Source organism: Protopterus annectens, chromosome 14.part0 (genome assembly GCF_019279795.1).
Source record: "Protopterus annectens isolate FY-2018-M chromosome 14.part0, PAN1.0, whole genome shotgun sequence".
NCBI lineage: Eukaryota > Metazoa > Chordata > Ceratodontiformes > Protopteridae > Protopterus > Protopterus annectens.
This window is the reverse complement of record NC_056748.1, coordinates 601,697,366-601,712,101: the sequence shown is the minus strand read 5'-3', so window position 1 is coordinate 601,712,101 and position 14,736 is coordinate 601,697,366. Positions and strand designations below refer to the sequence as shown.

Here is a 14,736-nt window from a genome sequence, read left to right as displayed (position 1 = left end):
ACAGAAATTTCAGAATCCTGATCAGAAGTATCATAAGCAAACTCCGTCCTAGGTCTCTTAGAGGGGGAAGGTTGGCTTCCCCTGATTAAAGTAATAAGGTCTTCAGCCATTCTTATCATTTGTTTTTTAGGCATAGAGGCCTGACCATGCGATCTGGGCGTCGGTTTTCTAGGCATGGTTCGAGTTTTAGGCCTTGAAGAAGAAGATGGCGCTGGTTTAATATGCAAGTCAGTAGGCCTGAATACACCCTCAGAAGCCAGTGCCTGCACAGTAGCTCCAGACCCATCCAAGGTAGAGACATCCGCAGGTTCCACAGTTGAAGCATCTCGCAGCATACCGGACTCTGAATGGGTCTCAGTAGAGGCCTGCGAATCTTAAGTAGCGGGTATCAGGGGCTGCGAAAGTGCCTCACTGAGTACCGGTGAACTGGGCAGCCTGTCTTTGTCTTTATCTTTGCGTTTTTTCAGAATGTCGGTAGTCGGATGGCTTACTGAAGACATATCAGGATAATTGAACCGAGCACCAAAATATTTAGAAGCGCAAATATACCGACGACGGATAGTTCGTGGTTTAAATAAGGCACAAAACAGATAGCGAGGTACGTCGTGGTCAGGGCCTAGGCAAGGAATACAGTACGAATGAAAATCTTTATGAGGTATTTGCTTTCCACAAGAAATGCAATTATTTACTTTTACTGACATCGGATTAGAGCAAGAAAAAGTTTCCCCAATGGGGTACTTAGCTTTTACTTGGAAGACTTTGGTTCTCAAACTCGAAAACGAAAATGTCAGGAGTCGGCCGACCGGCACTTGTGAACTGCTTCTGCTTCGGGCACCGCACGGCAAGAAAGACTGATGTAATGATGTCGGCTGCATGTTTTATACCCCTGACGACCTGACGTCACGAAAGAAGAGACAGCAACCGACGTAGGACTCAAGACTTTGTTAATCAGGCCGACTGAGGGCTACCACAAGCAGATAACCCAAATGTAATGACTGCAGAAGTGAAACACGAAGAACATCCTATGGATCTTCTGATTCCTGCCAAAAAGCTGAGGGCACAGTGAATCTCCCCCTCCCATCAGTTCCTGAGTATGTGCATGCAGTGCCAACATGGGTGGAATCATGTACGAGGGAGACAATGGGTGTCAGTCAACAATGAACTGGCATACAGGGATGTGACAAACCTGTTATTGGCATCAGGTCATGGTCCCTAAGGCTACATTCATGTACATATGAAGAAGCAGGATGCATGAAACTCAGACACTGTTTTGAGATAACTTAGAAGATCCTCCTCACTCTGGGTTACTGATCCCTAAAGGATTTGTGGGAAGGCCTGTGGAGAATAATCCTTTGTCTTGAGTCCAACCACCAACCTCCAGCCACAGGACTCTAGAACTGTTCTATAAACAGTCATTTGGTGTGAGAGGGTCACTAATCTCCTCTGGCCATCATACTGGAGGCCAGGCAGTGACTACACCCTGGGATGAACACCATGTTTGCCCAGACAAGTATGGGGCCACACCTCTCTTGGAATCTTCAGTGTTTGCCACAGCAGAAAAATTGTAATTGTATAAGCAACTTATAAGTTTAGATGTTTGAGTGTGGTTGCTACTGCAGTCATCATTAAATGGATTTCTTCTGCTGGCTGAGTCTGACCTCCTGGCTAATTCTCAGAGCTGAGTACCCCACCCTACCCCCACCCCATGGCTGGGCTGACGTCACCTTATCTCAGATATCTTCACATACCTAGTATATATGCAGCATCCAGTTGCACTATTTTTCTTTCTTCCTGCCATCCCAGGCACAGCTGTGTCCACACCATAGGGTCCAGTAAAGAATTGCCCAGGGATGCAGCCTGTGATATGCAGAATTCAAGCTCTCCTTACAGAACTTGAACAAGCAAAAGAAGGAGGGGTAAAATGGGTACCCACCCCAACCCCCTAATCATTCCAATGCACTAAATGGGATGGAGGAAGGTAAACAGGACTCCAACAATGACCACACTCAAAAATCTACAATTAAATTAAGTTGCCTATGCTGCTGTTTTATGTTCATGTGAATCATTGTTGCTGACATCACTACAGGAAGATTACCAAAGCTGGCCTACACTGGTAGTGTGAAGGGCATACTAATGTCAACAGGATGCCCTTCAGGATAAACAACGTGAATCCAGTGGTGCCTTAGATATCAATTCCTGTCTGCAATGCTTTGAATAGGTGTGAACCAAGGATCACGGAGCTGATTCTAAGATGGGATGCTAACTCCTTTTAAGGAGGCACTGATAGCTGCTGTACCCATTGTGAAGGGGGTCTGATCCTTTCCTGCAGCACCACGAGTCTTGTAACAACCTAATGCAACGGATGGAATGTGATAACCACAGTGAAACAGTTTTCTTAGTCACCGCTGTCCTTCATTTGCTTCCTGCAAAACAGACAAACAGTTGATCTGATTTTCTAATGGTCCTAGCTGTATCCAAGCAGTACGTCAACATATAAGCATCTAGATAATGTAATATAATCTCCCCTTATTCAGGGTTTTTGAGAGTTGGATTGATTGGTTCACGACTACTTTAGTAATGACCATTGGCATAAATGAGTGGTTCGTGTGTAAGAAAACCCTGTCTTTATGGAAATGGAAAAAAGGCCTCTTATACATATGTTGATACATAAGTTGCCTTCAGGAACATCCTAGATTCCAGGGCCTGTTCCCATGCCTACATAACTAGCCTAGAGAGTTGATATGAACATGTTGCATTATTTATTTATGTACTACACAACTGTGGTGTTATCTGAGATAACATTTATGGTCCCATGTTTCCAGAGAATATCAACAGTTTTGAAAGCTTAAATGGCACTCATCTTGTCCTAAATGTTTATGTGAAGTTTTATTTCTCCTGGGACTCCTGATGCCCAACACTGAGGTTTAACATGTGGACCTCATGTCTAAGTCGTCCATGGTTAAGGTCTGCTGCCCTAGTTCTTCTGAACTTGTTGAAGCCACCATTCCACGTCTTACATAGAAAAGGACTGACGTGGCACACTTCAAAAGCTGAGACTGCTTATCACAGTTATTCTTTAGAAACCCCTGGAGTATTCCCATGAGCAGTCTGGCTAGGGGTACCACCAACAGGGTGAAAGCCATGTGGCTCAGAATACTCACAAAAACTCTGGCCATCACTGCTGAACTTCTTGCCATACCCTGAAATAAGGCTTCAAGAAGAATCTACCTTTTACTCTGACAGGTAGGCTTTCACTGTTCTGGTTTCCAGAGGTACTCCCAGTAAGACCACAGTTCAGGCTAGCCATAATGTCGACTTCATACACACACACATATATATATATATATATATATATATATATATATATATATATATATATACACATATATATATATATATATATATATATAAAAAATGGTAAAAATGCTCAGTCTATTTAGAAAATATAGGGTGTGCCCTCTGCATCTCTTTCTGTGTTTCTACCTGAATGAGGCAACTGTCTAAGTATGGGTAGCTGTGAATGTCCTTGGTCTTGTAGTGTGCTTTTATTGCATCCAGACATTTTGTAAAAATTTGGGGTGCAATAGTCAAAGCTAAAGGCAAAGAGGTAGTAACCTCCATACTTGCTATAAATCTCTGTATTGCTTGTATGCTCTAGGAATGCAGAGGTTTAAGGTGTAGTGTCATCAAAAGAGTTTGAGAGCACAGAAGAAACAACAGGGCCTGCAGAGTCATTCTGAATTTTGGAATTTAACAATCTGTTGAGTCGTGACAAATCTTGGACATTTCTCCAGGATCTGTCTTTTCTGAGGATAAGGAACAACCTGAGGAAAAAACCCTTAGCCTCCTGGCCAGAAGGAACAAGTTCTATGGTTTCTTGTGTTAGCATCAATGCTAAGAGAGGGAGAATAAGGTACTCAGGGTATCTTGGAACAGATGGAAATCCTTCTATTTCTGCTTGGATTAGAAAGTAATGTCTGTGCCTCCTGGAGATGTTTTGCAAGACCCATGGTTCTATAGTTATGCTTGGCCAGTTATGATAAAAGGAGAACAACTGATGTCTTGCCCTGGGTCCGAGTGGGAGAGTGGAGTGGTCATGGGATTTTGGGGGGGAGGGGGAGGAAAATGTTTTGTTCCAAATATATTAATTATGGAAGTTTATACACACACACACACACACACACACATATATATATATATATATATATATATATGGTGGTAAAGAAATGTAAAATATAATACTGTGATTACTCCTGCAGTCTGAGATCCACATTTCCATAGTAAGGTCATTCTAATTCTAAAAAAGAGCAAAAAAGTTAATATTGTGTCTTAACATGTGCAGGGTTCCACGCACTTTGCCTGATCTCAGTTTCTCATCATTGCCCAGTAAGATAAATTACAGAGGCAACACAAATTCTATCACTAGATAAGGACCAAATTGTCTGCCTTTTCTGCAAATTATTCATCCTAATATATAAACTGAAATTCTGTGTTAATTGGTCCATTACCTCATTCTACAACCTTCTACAAATGGTTTATTTGAAATTATTGGTATTCTCCACTTTAGTTATAAGCTTTAGTGATGCTGTTTATTTGATCTTCAGTGAAAGTAACTCAACTACTCTTTCCTAATTGAACAATTTGGCTGATATCAGGTAAGGTGAGGACTTTCTTTCTCCAAAAATGTACTCACCTCAGCCTCTTCCACAATTCTTACATCTGTTAACAAATTCAGAAAATATAGAAGTGGGCACATTTGGACTCAAACTGTCTTCAGAGTGCAAGTCCCCCTGTCTTGTACCACTTAAAGTTTTTATATTTTTAGAATTCTGCAGAAGAAATATGCTATTCAATACCCAATTATTTTGCTAGATGTTAATACATGATCTTCAGTTTTCCTTTGTTAGCTTCTGTGAGGGTCATGCATTCCTTTTTCCTTCATATTTGTATGTATGAGTCTTTGCAAGATGACTTAAGGCTGGCATAAAATGGTAAGCAGCACCATCTTTAAAGCCCGTTGTGCTAAGTTTCATTATGCTCTCCTGAAACCCATGAGTTCTTAAGCACTGTATTCTACAGCACAATTTCCACATATGTCATCCATAAATACAGACAAGACTCTCTAGGCTGGCTGCAGTTGCTGAAGTAATATCCTCATGAAATAAATTCTGAACATAGCAAGAACCCTAGCACTATCATATTTCCACATGGGAATTCAGTCTGTGGTCTGGATGCTGGGGCAAAAATCATTAAGAGTTCTGTATCACAGACATCAATCTCATTTTCATAACCTCCAACACCTCCATTTAGTCATCAACAAGATAAGCTATCATGCTGTGTTACATTTATTTTCTTTTGTTGACCAACAAGAAATTACATTTTGGTTTCTTTTATATGACGTTAGTCTCTTATTACAACAAAATCTTCAGCATGTATGTCTACACACATGCCTACACAATGACTTTTACTTACGTTGTACTAACTCGTGTGTCCCAGTATCGGATATAGGTGTCATAACCACACGAGAATAATGTAAATGGTGTTTCATACAAGATATCAAGGATACCAGCTCCTCTGCGAAAATCTTCGCCAAGGCATGTAAGTAGTTCCCCTCTAGAATAGTAAATATGAACAATTGATGACATATACATAAAAACTTTGAGGCAAAAACATAAACACCACATTTTAAATAAGCAAACGGCATATGAAGCTATATATTAAACATGGCAATGCACACAGAAATTCCAGAATGGGAAGGACATATTTTCCTGGGTGACAGTATAATCACAGTTCATGTATAATTTAAGCAGCAGAAACATGTTTTATTTTTTCCCTTTGCTGAAGATCTCTGAAATAACATCTGTATGTTTCATGAACACTAAAGCACCTCTTTAAGCACTTCTTTAATCATGCCTGTAACTCCCTGAAAGGAACAGTGAGTACCTGACAATAGACCAATTAATTTCCTACCAGTTGCAAAATTCCAATCGCAACAGATCGAACAAAACCCACATAAGAAAAATAAATATAAAAATATACAACATCTGTATAGTGGTATTGTTTGGAATGGGTGTTTTGTAATGCACTGTGAAGGGTTAGGGTTAGCATTAACACACTTGACCCCATGCCACCTTACTCATGTACTAACCTTAACTCTAAATCTTCCTCTAACCCTGTACATTATGTTACAAAACACTCTTTGTATAACAGTATCACGAAACAAAACACACACACACTACAAACATACAGTACACACCAATAACACTACACCTATCTCATTCCCTAATCCTTACTTTAACCTTACCTGCATACTCTCGCATATACACAAACATCATGAATGTCAAAACATTCTGTGTAACCTAATGTTTCTGCATTGTACTTGAAATGGGGATAATCAAAAGTCGCATTTTAGCCTTTTGGTAGATTGCATTTGATCTAATGTCAGCACCCAAGAGCTACATATATTGGTACAAGTGAGTACAGTGTAATGTATGTGAAAAGTTCATAAGAAGTTATTATGTAGATGTAGTTGCATGTAAAAAGTTTTATTATACCATGACCCCCCCCAAAACGTGCACGCTGATTGGCCAGCGTGCACATTGTAAATCGAGTTATACTAATGGAAAAAGGTCCGGTCACCCGGACTTTTTTCCATTAGTATAACTCTACTTTTAAAACAATGTCTCGCTATGTTAAATGGGTTTAACATAGTGAGACAGCTTTAAAATAAGCAACGGAGATCTCCGTTGCTTATTTTAAAGCTGTCTCGCTATGCTAAACCCATTTAACATAGCGAGACAGGTTTTAAAAAAAAAGCAACAGAGAAAGCAAGATCTCCGTTGCTTTTTTTACTGTTTCGCTATGTTAAATGGGTTTAACACAGTGAGACAGTTTTAAAATAAGCAACGGACATCTCTGTTGCTTATTTTAAAGCTGTCTCGCTATGTTAAACCCATTTAACATAGCGAAACAGTAAAAAAAAAAGCAACGGAGATCTTGCTTTCTCCATTGCTTTTGCCCACAGCTCTGATGTACTGCGCAGGCGCGCAGTACATCAGAACTGCCGCGGATGCCAGACATCTGCAGAAGGGCAGTAAACAGGCATTATACTATGCCATTATTTAAGAAAAGTAATAGTTCCTTTTCTTAAATAATGTCATGGTATAATAGCAATAACCCACTTCTGGGTGTGGGTAATGCTGTATTTACCCACGGTTGGCTTTGTTTGGTCCCGAGGGCTTCACCCTCGGGACCAAACCACGCCAACCGTGGGTAAATCCAGCATTACCCACACCCAGGCTTGGGTTATTGCTATAATATCACTAATTAAACAGGCCTTGCTTATCTACTAATTATAAGACCTAACATGCTATGACACAATCATTTAATATGTTAACAAATTATATGGTATACTTAAGATGTTTAGATTGCTAAATCCTCTAATTTGTGACATATACATGAGTTAAGACTGAAGAAAATCCATATAAATTAAGTTAGCTACTCGGTTAAACAAACAAATAAATAATTAAAATGCAGCAGGTATAATGTGTCACAGCTGTTCACAAAACAGTAGATGTCATCCAGGATAAAATATTCAATGAAAAGTAATGTTGTGTAAGTAAACTTATCATAGATTTTTAAATGATCACTGCTGCAGTATCCTTAGATATATGGGTTATATCCTGCATAGGAAATAACAGCCAGTCAACTTCCAAAGCATTTGTACTATGGTCTTCATATTGATCACTGTTGCAGTAGTCTACGCATTATGGGTACAATAACTGGGAAGCAGAAGGGGAAGGGTCCTGACACACCTGGAGAATGGTCCTAGCAAAGTTGTCCTAGAACAGGAAAAGGAATCTAGTTTGTAGTGCTTTGTAAAAGTATGGCAAGAGGACAAAGCTGCAGCTTCTGTAATACATCTAGAGTCCAACCTTTTCCAAAAAGCCATAGATTAAGCCAATGCCCTGGTAGAATGAGCTTTGACCATGCCTGGCATAGTTTAGCTGTGGTGGGAATAACAAAAAAATAACATCCTGAGTTGACCTCTTGGAAAGTGAGCTTGACACAGGCTATCCCTTCTTACTTTTACAAGAAATGAACAACTGATCAGGATCTCTCAAAGATTTTGTTCTGTCAAGATAGAACCTGAGTTGTCTGTGGACATCCAAGGTATGAAGCATCCTTTCTCTCTCATTTTTGGGTTCAGGAAAGAAAACAGGGAGCTGGATAGATTAGCATAAAGTAAACTTTAGGCATGGAAGAAGGCTTAGTTCAAAAACAAACTTTGTGTGGAAAAGGGATACGGTTGACCCACTATAAGAGCTTGCAACCCAGATATTCTTGTTGCAGAGGTCAGAGCAATCATCAAAATACTTTCTTGTTAAGAACCTCAAGTCAGGCAGATGAGTTAGCTTCTCTAACACAAAATTATGATGCCAAGAAGGAGTCACTGTTTTTCTAAAAGGCTTCTTATGCAGCACCCCCTTCAAAAACAGTTTCACATGACATTGCATTGAAAGATGGAGATCCATGGGAAGACATGCTTTCCTGCCCAGCAAACAAACCTTGATAAAAGAGTAAGATACGCCATAGGATAGTAACACACAAATGCTGTAAAAAGTACAGTTGTGTACACTTACCATAAAACTAGATGTTCAAGTGTATTCACTGTTGCAGTCATCACCTGTGGGTTATCCCTGCTGTGGTAACCCTTGGCCGGCCTGAATACCAGAGTCAGTGTTTTCCTGCTTTAGCTGCAGTCGCCTGTAGTCTGACATCAGGTCGTCAGTGCTATAAAGCAAGGTAGCCTATGACATTACATCAGTTTTTCTTGCCCTAACTTGTCAGAAGCACAAGGAAATAAGGTAAAGTGGTCCTGGTGGCTAAAAGCCACCGTGGGAAGCTTATGCCCATCTAGGGAAAGAGGATATAAGGGGGATGGAGGGAGGAAAACCAGGACTGCAACAGTGAATACACTCAAACATCTACTTTTATGGTAAGTGTACACAACTGTACTATGTTCTTTGTGTTTCACTGTTGCAGTCCTCACCTGTGGGAGCATTCCCAAAGCTGAGGAGAGGGGTGGGCAGATAGGTTAGAGCCCTAGGCATGGGTCAGCAAGCCCTGCAGGACTGCAGAGGCAAATCCTGCCCTAAACTTAGAAAAAAAGAGGTAGGTGGTAATGCTTTGCAAAGGTATGGACAACGTTCCAGGTGGCAGCTTCCAAGATGTCCCTTGTGGGGACTCCTCTGAGGAAGGCTGTGGAAATGAAGGCTGCCCTAGTGGAATGGGTACGAATAGACTTGGGGGGGGGGTTCCCATGTAGACTGTAGCAGAAATGGATACAGTGTGATACCATTTGGAAATGATTTGCTTGGAAATGGGCTTCCCCTCTTCCCCTGGGGCAAAGCTGACAAGCAGCTTGTCTGTTTTTATGAAGGGTTTAGTATGGTCCAGATAGTATCTGAGTTGTCTGTGCACATCTAGTGAGTGGAAAATTCTTTCCCCCTTGTTTTGTGGGTTGGGAAAGAAGGTGGATAGGTGTATAGCCTGGTTGGGAGTCACATCAGATTACACCTTGGGCATAAAGGAGGGGTTAGTCCTCAGGGAGGCCCTGTCTGCATGAAAAATGATGAAAAGCTCAACAGCCATGAGTGCCTGAAGTTCTGATACCCTTCTGGCTGAGGTGATAGCTAGTAGGAAGGCAGTCTTCCAGGAGAGGTATTTCAATTCTGCTGAAGCAGCAGGTTTGAAAGGAGGTAAGGTTAGTTTTTCTAAAACATAATTCAGGTCCCAGGCTGGTATGGGCAGCCTTCTGGGAGGTCTGATATTAGAAGCCCCTCTGAGGAACTGTTTAATCAAAGGATGAGAGAAGAGGGGTAGGTCTGAATCGTAATGAGCCAAAATGGCTGAGGCAACAATTTTAATAGTAGAGGCTACTTTTGATTAATTCGGCTAGGTAATCCAAGATAAGAGGGGTAGAAGGATGTGAGGTACTGTCCCCTCTGGACTAGCTCCAGGAGCAGAATCTTTTTCCCTGTGCAAGATTTTCTGGTGCTGGGCCTTCTGGCCTCTGTGATAATGTCTAGGACCTGCTTACTTAACAGGGACCTCTTGTTTGCTTTTAAAGTATTAGCCATGCTGAAAGATCGAGAGTCTGCAAGTCTGGGTGCAGTATCCCCCCTCCCCACCTGGGTCAAGAGGTCTGAGATCAGGGGAAGCTGCTTGGGGGGCTGTAATGTCAGGCTGCACAGTAAGGGGTAGCAATGCTGTCTGGGCCAATCTGGAACAATGAGGATGGCCTTTGGTCTCTCCTCCCTTATTTTGATTAGTACTTTGGGAATAAAAGGCAGAGGAGGGAATGCATACACAAAGAGTGAGTTCCAGGGGAAGGTCAAGGCATCCACCTTCCACACTAGGAGGTGATACTCCTTGGTACAGAATTTTTGCAGCTGGTGTTTGAGGTGTGAAACAAAGAGATCCACCTCCAGAGTCCCCCACTCCTGAGTGATTTGCAGAAAGATTTTCCTGTGTAGCTACCATTCATGGGGGTCCAGTACATTTCTGCTTAGGTGGTCTGCCAGGGTGTTGTTGACCCTGAGTATGTATTGGGCTATTAGGTGTAGACCCATGGAGGCGGCTGTTAGCCAGAGGTTCATGGCTAGCCTGCACAGAGGGTAAGATTGGGACCCCCCCTGTTTGTTGATATACCACATTACTGTGGTGCTGTCTGTTTTTATAAGGAGAACCCCTGGCCTGAGATGGGATTTGAAGGATGTCAGAGCCTTTTGTACTGCCATTATTTCTTTCTGATTGATGTGTAAGGGAAGGTGCTGGGGATCCCAAGGACCTTGGGTGAACCTGCCTGCTAGGTGAGTGCCTCAAGCAATGCCTGAGTCATCGGTGGTGATGGTCTGGCCTGTAGGACGGAGGATGAAGGGAAGACCCTTGTTCTTGGCACAGGCCCCTGCCCTCCAGAAGAACTCAGCCCTTATACATGGGATCAGAGAGGGAGAGAGGTCTCTAGAGACTGAGTGCTGACACCAAAGGTTCTTTAGATACCACTAAAGTTTTCTCATGTGAAGCCTGGCCAGAGGAATTAGAAGGATGCAAGATGCCATGTACCCCAGGGCTTGCAGGAACTTCCTCATAGTGAGATGACTTCTGGAAGCCAGCTGGGTAAAGTAGAGAGGCAGGAAGTTCTGCTTTTCTGGGGATAGGAAGGCCATTTGGGATGCTGTGTCTAGCAGTGCTCCCAAGAAAATGATCTTCCTGGAGGGTGTTTGCTTTGATTTCTTCTTGTTGATGGTGAACCCTAGGGAAGTTAGGAGGGATTTGACAAAGTGAAGGTCCTGGAGCAACTTTTCTTTGCACTCTGCCTGAATGAGAAAGTCATCCAGGTAAGGGTAAATCTGTATATGTCTGCAAACTGCTATGGCCGGGGCTAAGCATTTGGTGAATACTGTGGGTGCAGTAGATAACCCAAAGGACAGTGCAGATAACTGAAAGTGTTTTGATCCTGCTCTGATGCGCAGGAATTTCCTGCAGGATTCCTTTATGGGGATGTGGAGGTAGGCATCTTTTAGGTCTAGGGTCACTAGCCAGGCATTTTTTGTCAGCATAGCCAGCAGCTGCTGCAAAGTTAGCATTTTGAATCTGAGGACCACCAGGGATGTGTTCAGAATAGATAGATCCAGCATGGGGCGCCAAGTAGCTTCTTTTCTGGGAACAAGGAATAGTTTGGGATAAAAGTCTTTGCCTGTTTGATCTGAGGGGATAGGTTCTACTGCCCCCTTCGATATGAGAGTTTAGACCTGTTTTAATGTCTCTGCCTACTGATTTGGAGGTAAGTCTGGGTACCCTCTTGGAATTGGGAGCTTGCTGAAAGAGAATTTGTATCCCTGAAAAATGATCTTTAAGACCCATTGGTCATTTGTTACAGAAAGCCAATTTTCTTTGAAGAGGGAGAGCCTTCCTCCTAGCTTTTGGTGAGTGAAGGGAGGGCAGAGGGGGGAGGGGGAGTCATTGGGAGTTTTTGCCATAGAAGGGTGGCTTAAAACTCCCTGCCTTTGGGGCAGAAGTGGTCCGCTGTTTGCTTCTCTGCTGGCCCTGGGATAGGGGCCTGGATGGTCTGTTCCTGCGAGGCTTACCTTGACCCTGTCTGCTAGGTGCAGGGAAGGACCAGTGCTTAGAGGGAAAGTTCCTGCTGAACCTGGGAGATTGAACCTGAGAGATATTTTTTACCATTTGCATAGATTTTGCTTTGTCTTCCATCTTTTAAAGCACCTCTTCAGCTTTTACTCCAAACAAGTGGTCCTTATCCAGGGGTGCATCAATTAGTTTAGACTTGACATGGTCAGGGAGAGGTTGTTCCTTCAGCCATGCATGTCTCCTAATGACATCCTGACACTGCTGCCCTGCTAGAGGCTTCTAGGGTGTCGTATCCACAGTGTAATGAGTGTTTGGCCACTTGACAAGCAGAGTGCAGTAAATTTGCTAACTGTTTTGAATTGGCGCAGTCAGGAAAGGTAGAAATCTTAACAGTTCTAAAGTGTGTTGTTGATATTTTAACATATGGAACTGACAGTTGAGTGCTCTGATAGCTAAGGTAGCAGAGGTGTATACTTTTTTACCCCATCTGTCCAGAGCTCTGGAATCCTTGTCAGAAGGAATATGTTTCTTGGCAGAACTAGTCTTAGCTCCTTTAGGTCCCTGTGTAATGACCTCTGGGTTCCGTACAGGTATTTGTGAGAATACAGTACGCTGTAATACCTGTCAGGTTTACTGGGAGCAGGTGGGAGGGTGTCGGGGGCTAAGCTGGATTCATGGAAAACATCATCCACCACTTCTAAAATAGGGGGGATGGCCAGGGGTCTGTGCTGGGGCAGGTCCAGAAACTTTTCTTAGACTGGGGGAAGTCCTGAGATTCCCATTGTAAATGTTCCCTGAGGGTGTGAAGAGTTTCCCTAAAGGAAAGGTCCTCTGGAGGGGAAGCAGAAGGGATGGATTCCTCTGCATCTGCATCTGAATCCTCATAAGCAGTCAGAGGTTGCTGTTCCTCTTCAAAATCTGAATAGTCAGATTCCTCAGAATCTTCTTCTGTCATAATTTCTGGAGAAGGGTGCCTTTTCCTTTTAGAAGTTGTGGCCTGACTACCCTGGATAAGGGAGATGAGATCCTCTGTCATTTTAAGCATTTGTACTTGGGGTGGTGGAGCAGGAGAAAAATGGTAGCTAGAAGCAGATTTTCTAGGAGTGGCCTAGCTTCTAGGCCTGAGAGACTCCGTCGGTCTGACAGAAATGGTAGTTGGATGAGAAGACGTCATTTTTTATCTAGATTCAGTGGTGTGAAAGGGCTCCTCGGAAGCCTGTGCCTACGTTGTGGCTCAGGACCCAACCAAGGCAGAAACAGCCAAAGGCTCAGAAGATGAAGATTTCTGCGGCATACCGGACTCCAAAAGGGTCTCGGTAGAGGCCTGCGTAGATATCGAATTGGGCATCAGGGGCTGCAAAAGCGCCTCATTGAATTCCGATGAACTGACGACCTGCGGTAGAGTCATTGGAAGGCTTAGCCTTGTGTAGTCTGTCTCTATCTTTAAATCTTTATCCCTGCATTTTTTTGAAATGTTCATGGATTGTTGGCTGATGGATGCCATTTCGGAATGCGAAGACGGAACTTGAAAATAACTGTCTACAATAAGAGCTCTACAGTGAATGGTTCTCACATTAAAGAGGGCATAGAATTGGCAACAGGGGACGTTGTGGTCTGGGCTTAAACAAGTGACACAGTGAGAATGGAAGTATTTGTGTGGGATCTGCTTTCCAAAGGCGAAACAATTATTAACTTTTTCGGACATCGGTTAGTACAAGAAAAAAGGGTCCCCAGCGGGGTACTTAGCTTTAGACATTTTCAGCTGAAATTCAAACTCTTGTAGCGACCGACCGGCACTCATGCGAACTGCTTCTGCTATGGGCTCCACGGCAAGAAAGACTGATGTAATGACGTCAGCTGCCTTGCTTTATAGCACTGACGACCTGACTTCAGACTACAGGCAACTGCAGCCGACGCAGAAAAACATTGACTTTGGCATTCGGGTCAGCCGAGGGCTATCACAGCAGGGATAACCCACAGGTAATGACTGCAACAGTGAAACAAGAAGAACATCCAGAGAAACCCTAGCCCTGAATGGGTGCTGGTTATTTTCTTGGCACCAACCAGAAAGTCTTTTCCATATACAATTTTGTAGTAGCAAGCTTTCTTCGCTCCATTGATACTGGCTGCATGTCCTCTGAAAACAGGTACTTAAAAGGTATTAAGACCCTGTCATTCAGGCAGTTAGTTGTAGTTGTTTGGAGTCATGATGTATCAAACACCCAGGAACTTGTATGAGTAAATCCAGTTTGTGTGGAAGCTTGTTGTAATTGCCCCTTGCCAGTTCCAAAAGAAGGGAGAACCACTGTGTCCCAGGTAAGAAAAGAGTCACTACAATGATCTTTGGGGAGTCCTTCTGAATCTTCAGAAGGACCCTGGATATCAGCAGAAATGGTCAAAAACCATACAGCAGCATACCTGTCCAAGGAAAAGAAAATGCATCTGTCTTCCAGGCCTTCTTGCATTTAGTCCAGCGAAATTTTTCTTTATTCTCTCCCAAAAGATCTGGTACCTCGGCTATTCGCCTTCAAAGGATCACAATTTAATGTTACATAGTAACAGTATTTATACAAACATTAATTG

General features: G+C 42.8%; 1 protein-coding gene across 2 annotated transcripts in view; it reads right to left on the bottom strand.

Moving 5' to 3' along the window:
- Positions 1-14,736, bottom strand: part of FBXW4 (F-box and WD repeat domain containing 4) — a 2,126,835-nt gene that overhangs the window by 289,418 nt on the left and 1,822,681 nt on the right. For both annotated transcript variants that reach the window (XM_044056341.1, XM_044056343.1), the window contains one exon: positions 5,473-5,613. In XM_044056341.1, the coding sequence (XP_043912276.1) occupies positions 5,473-5,613 (141 nt within the window). The remainder of the gene's footprint in view (positions 1-5,472; positions 5,614-14,736) is intronic.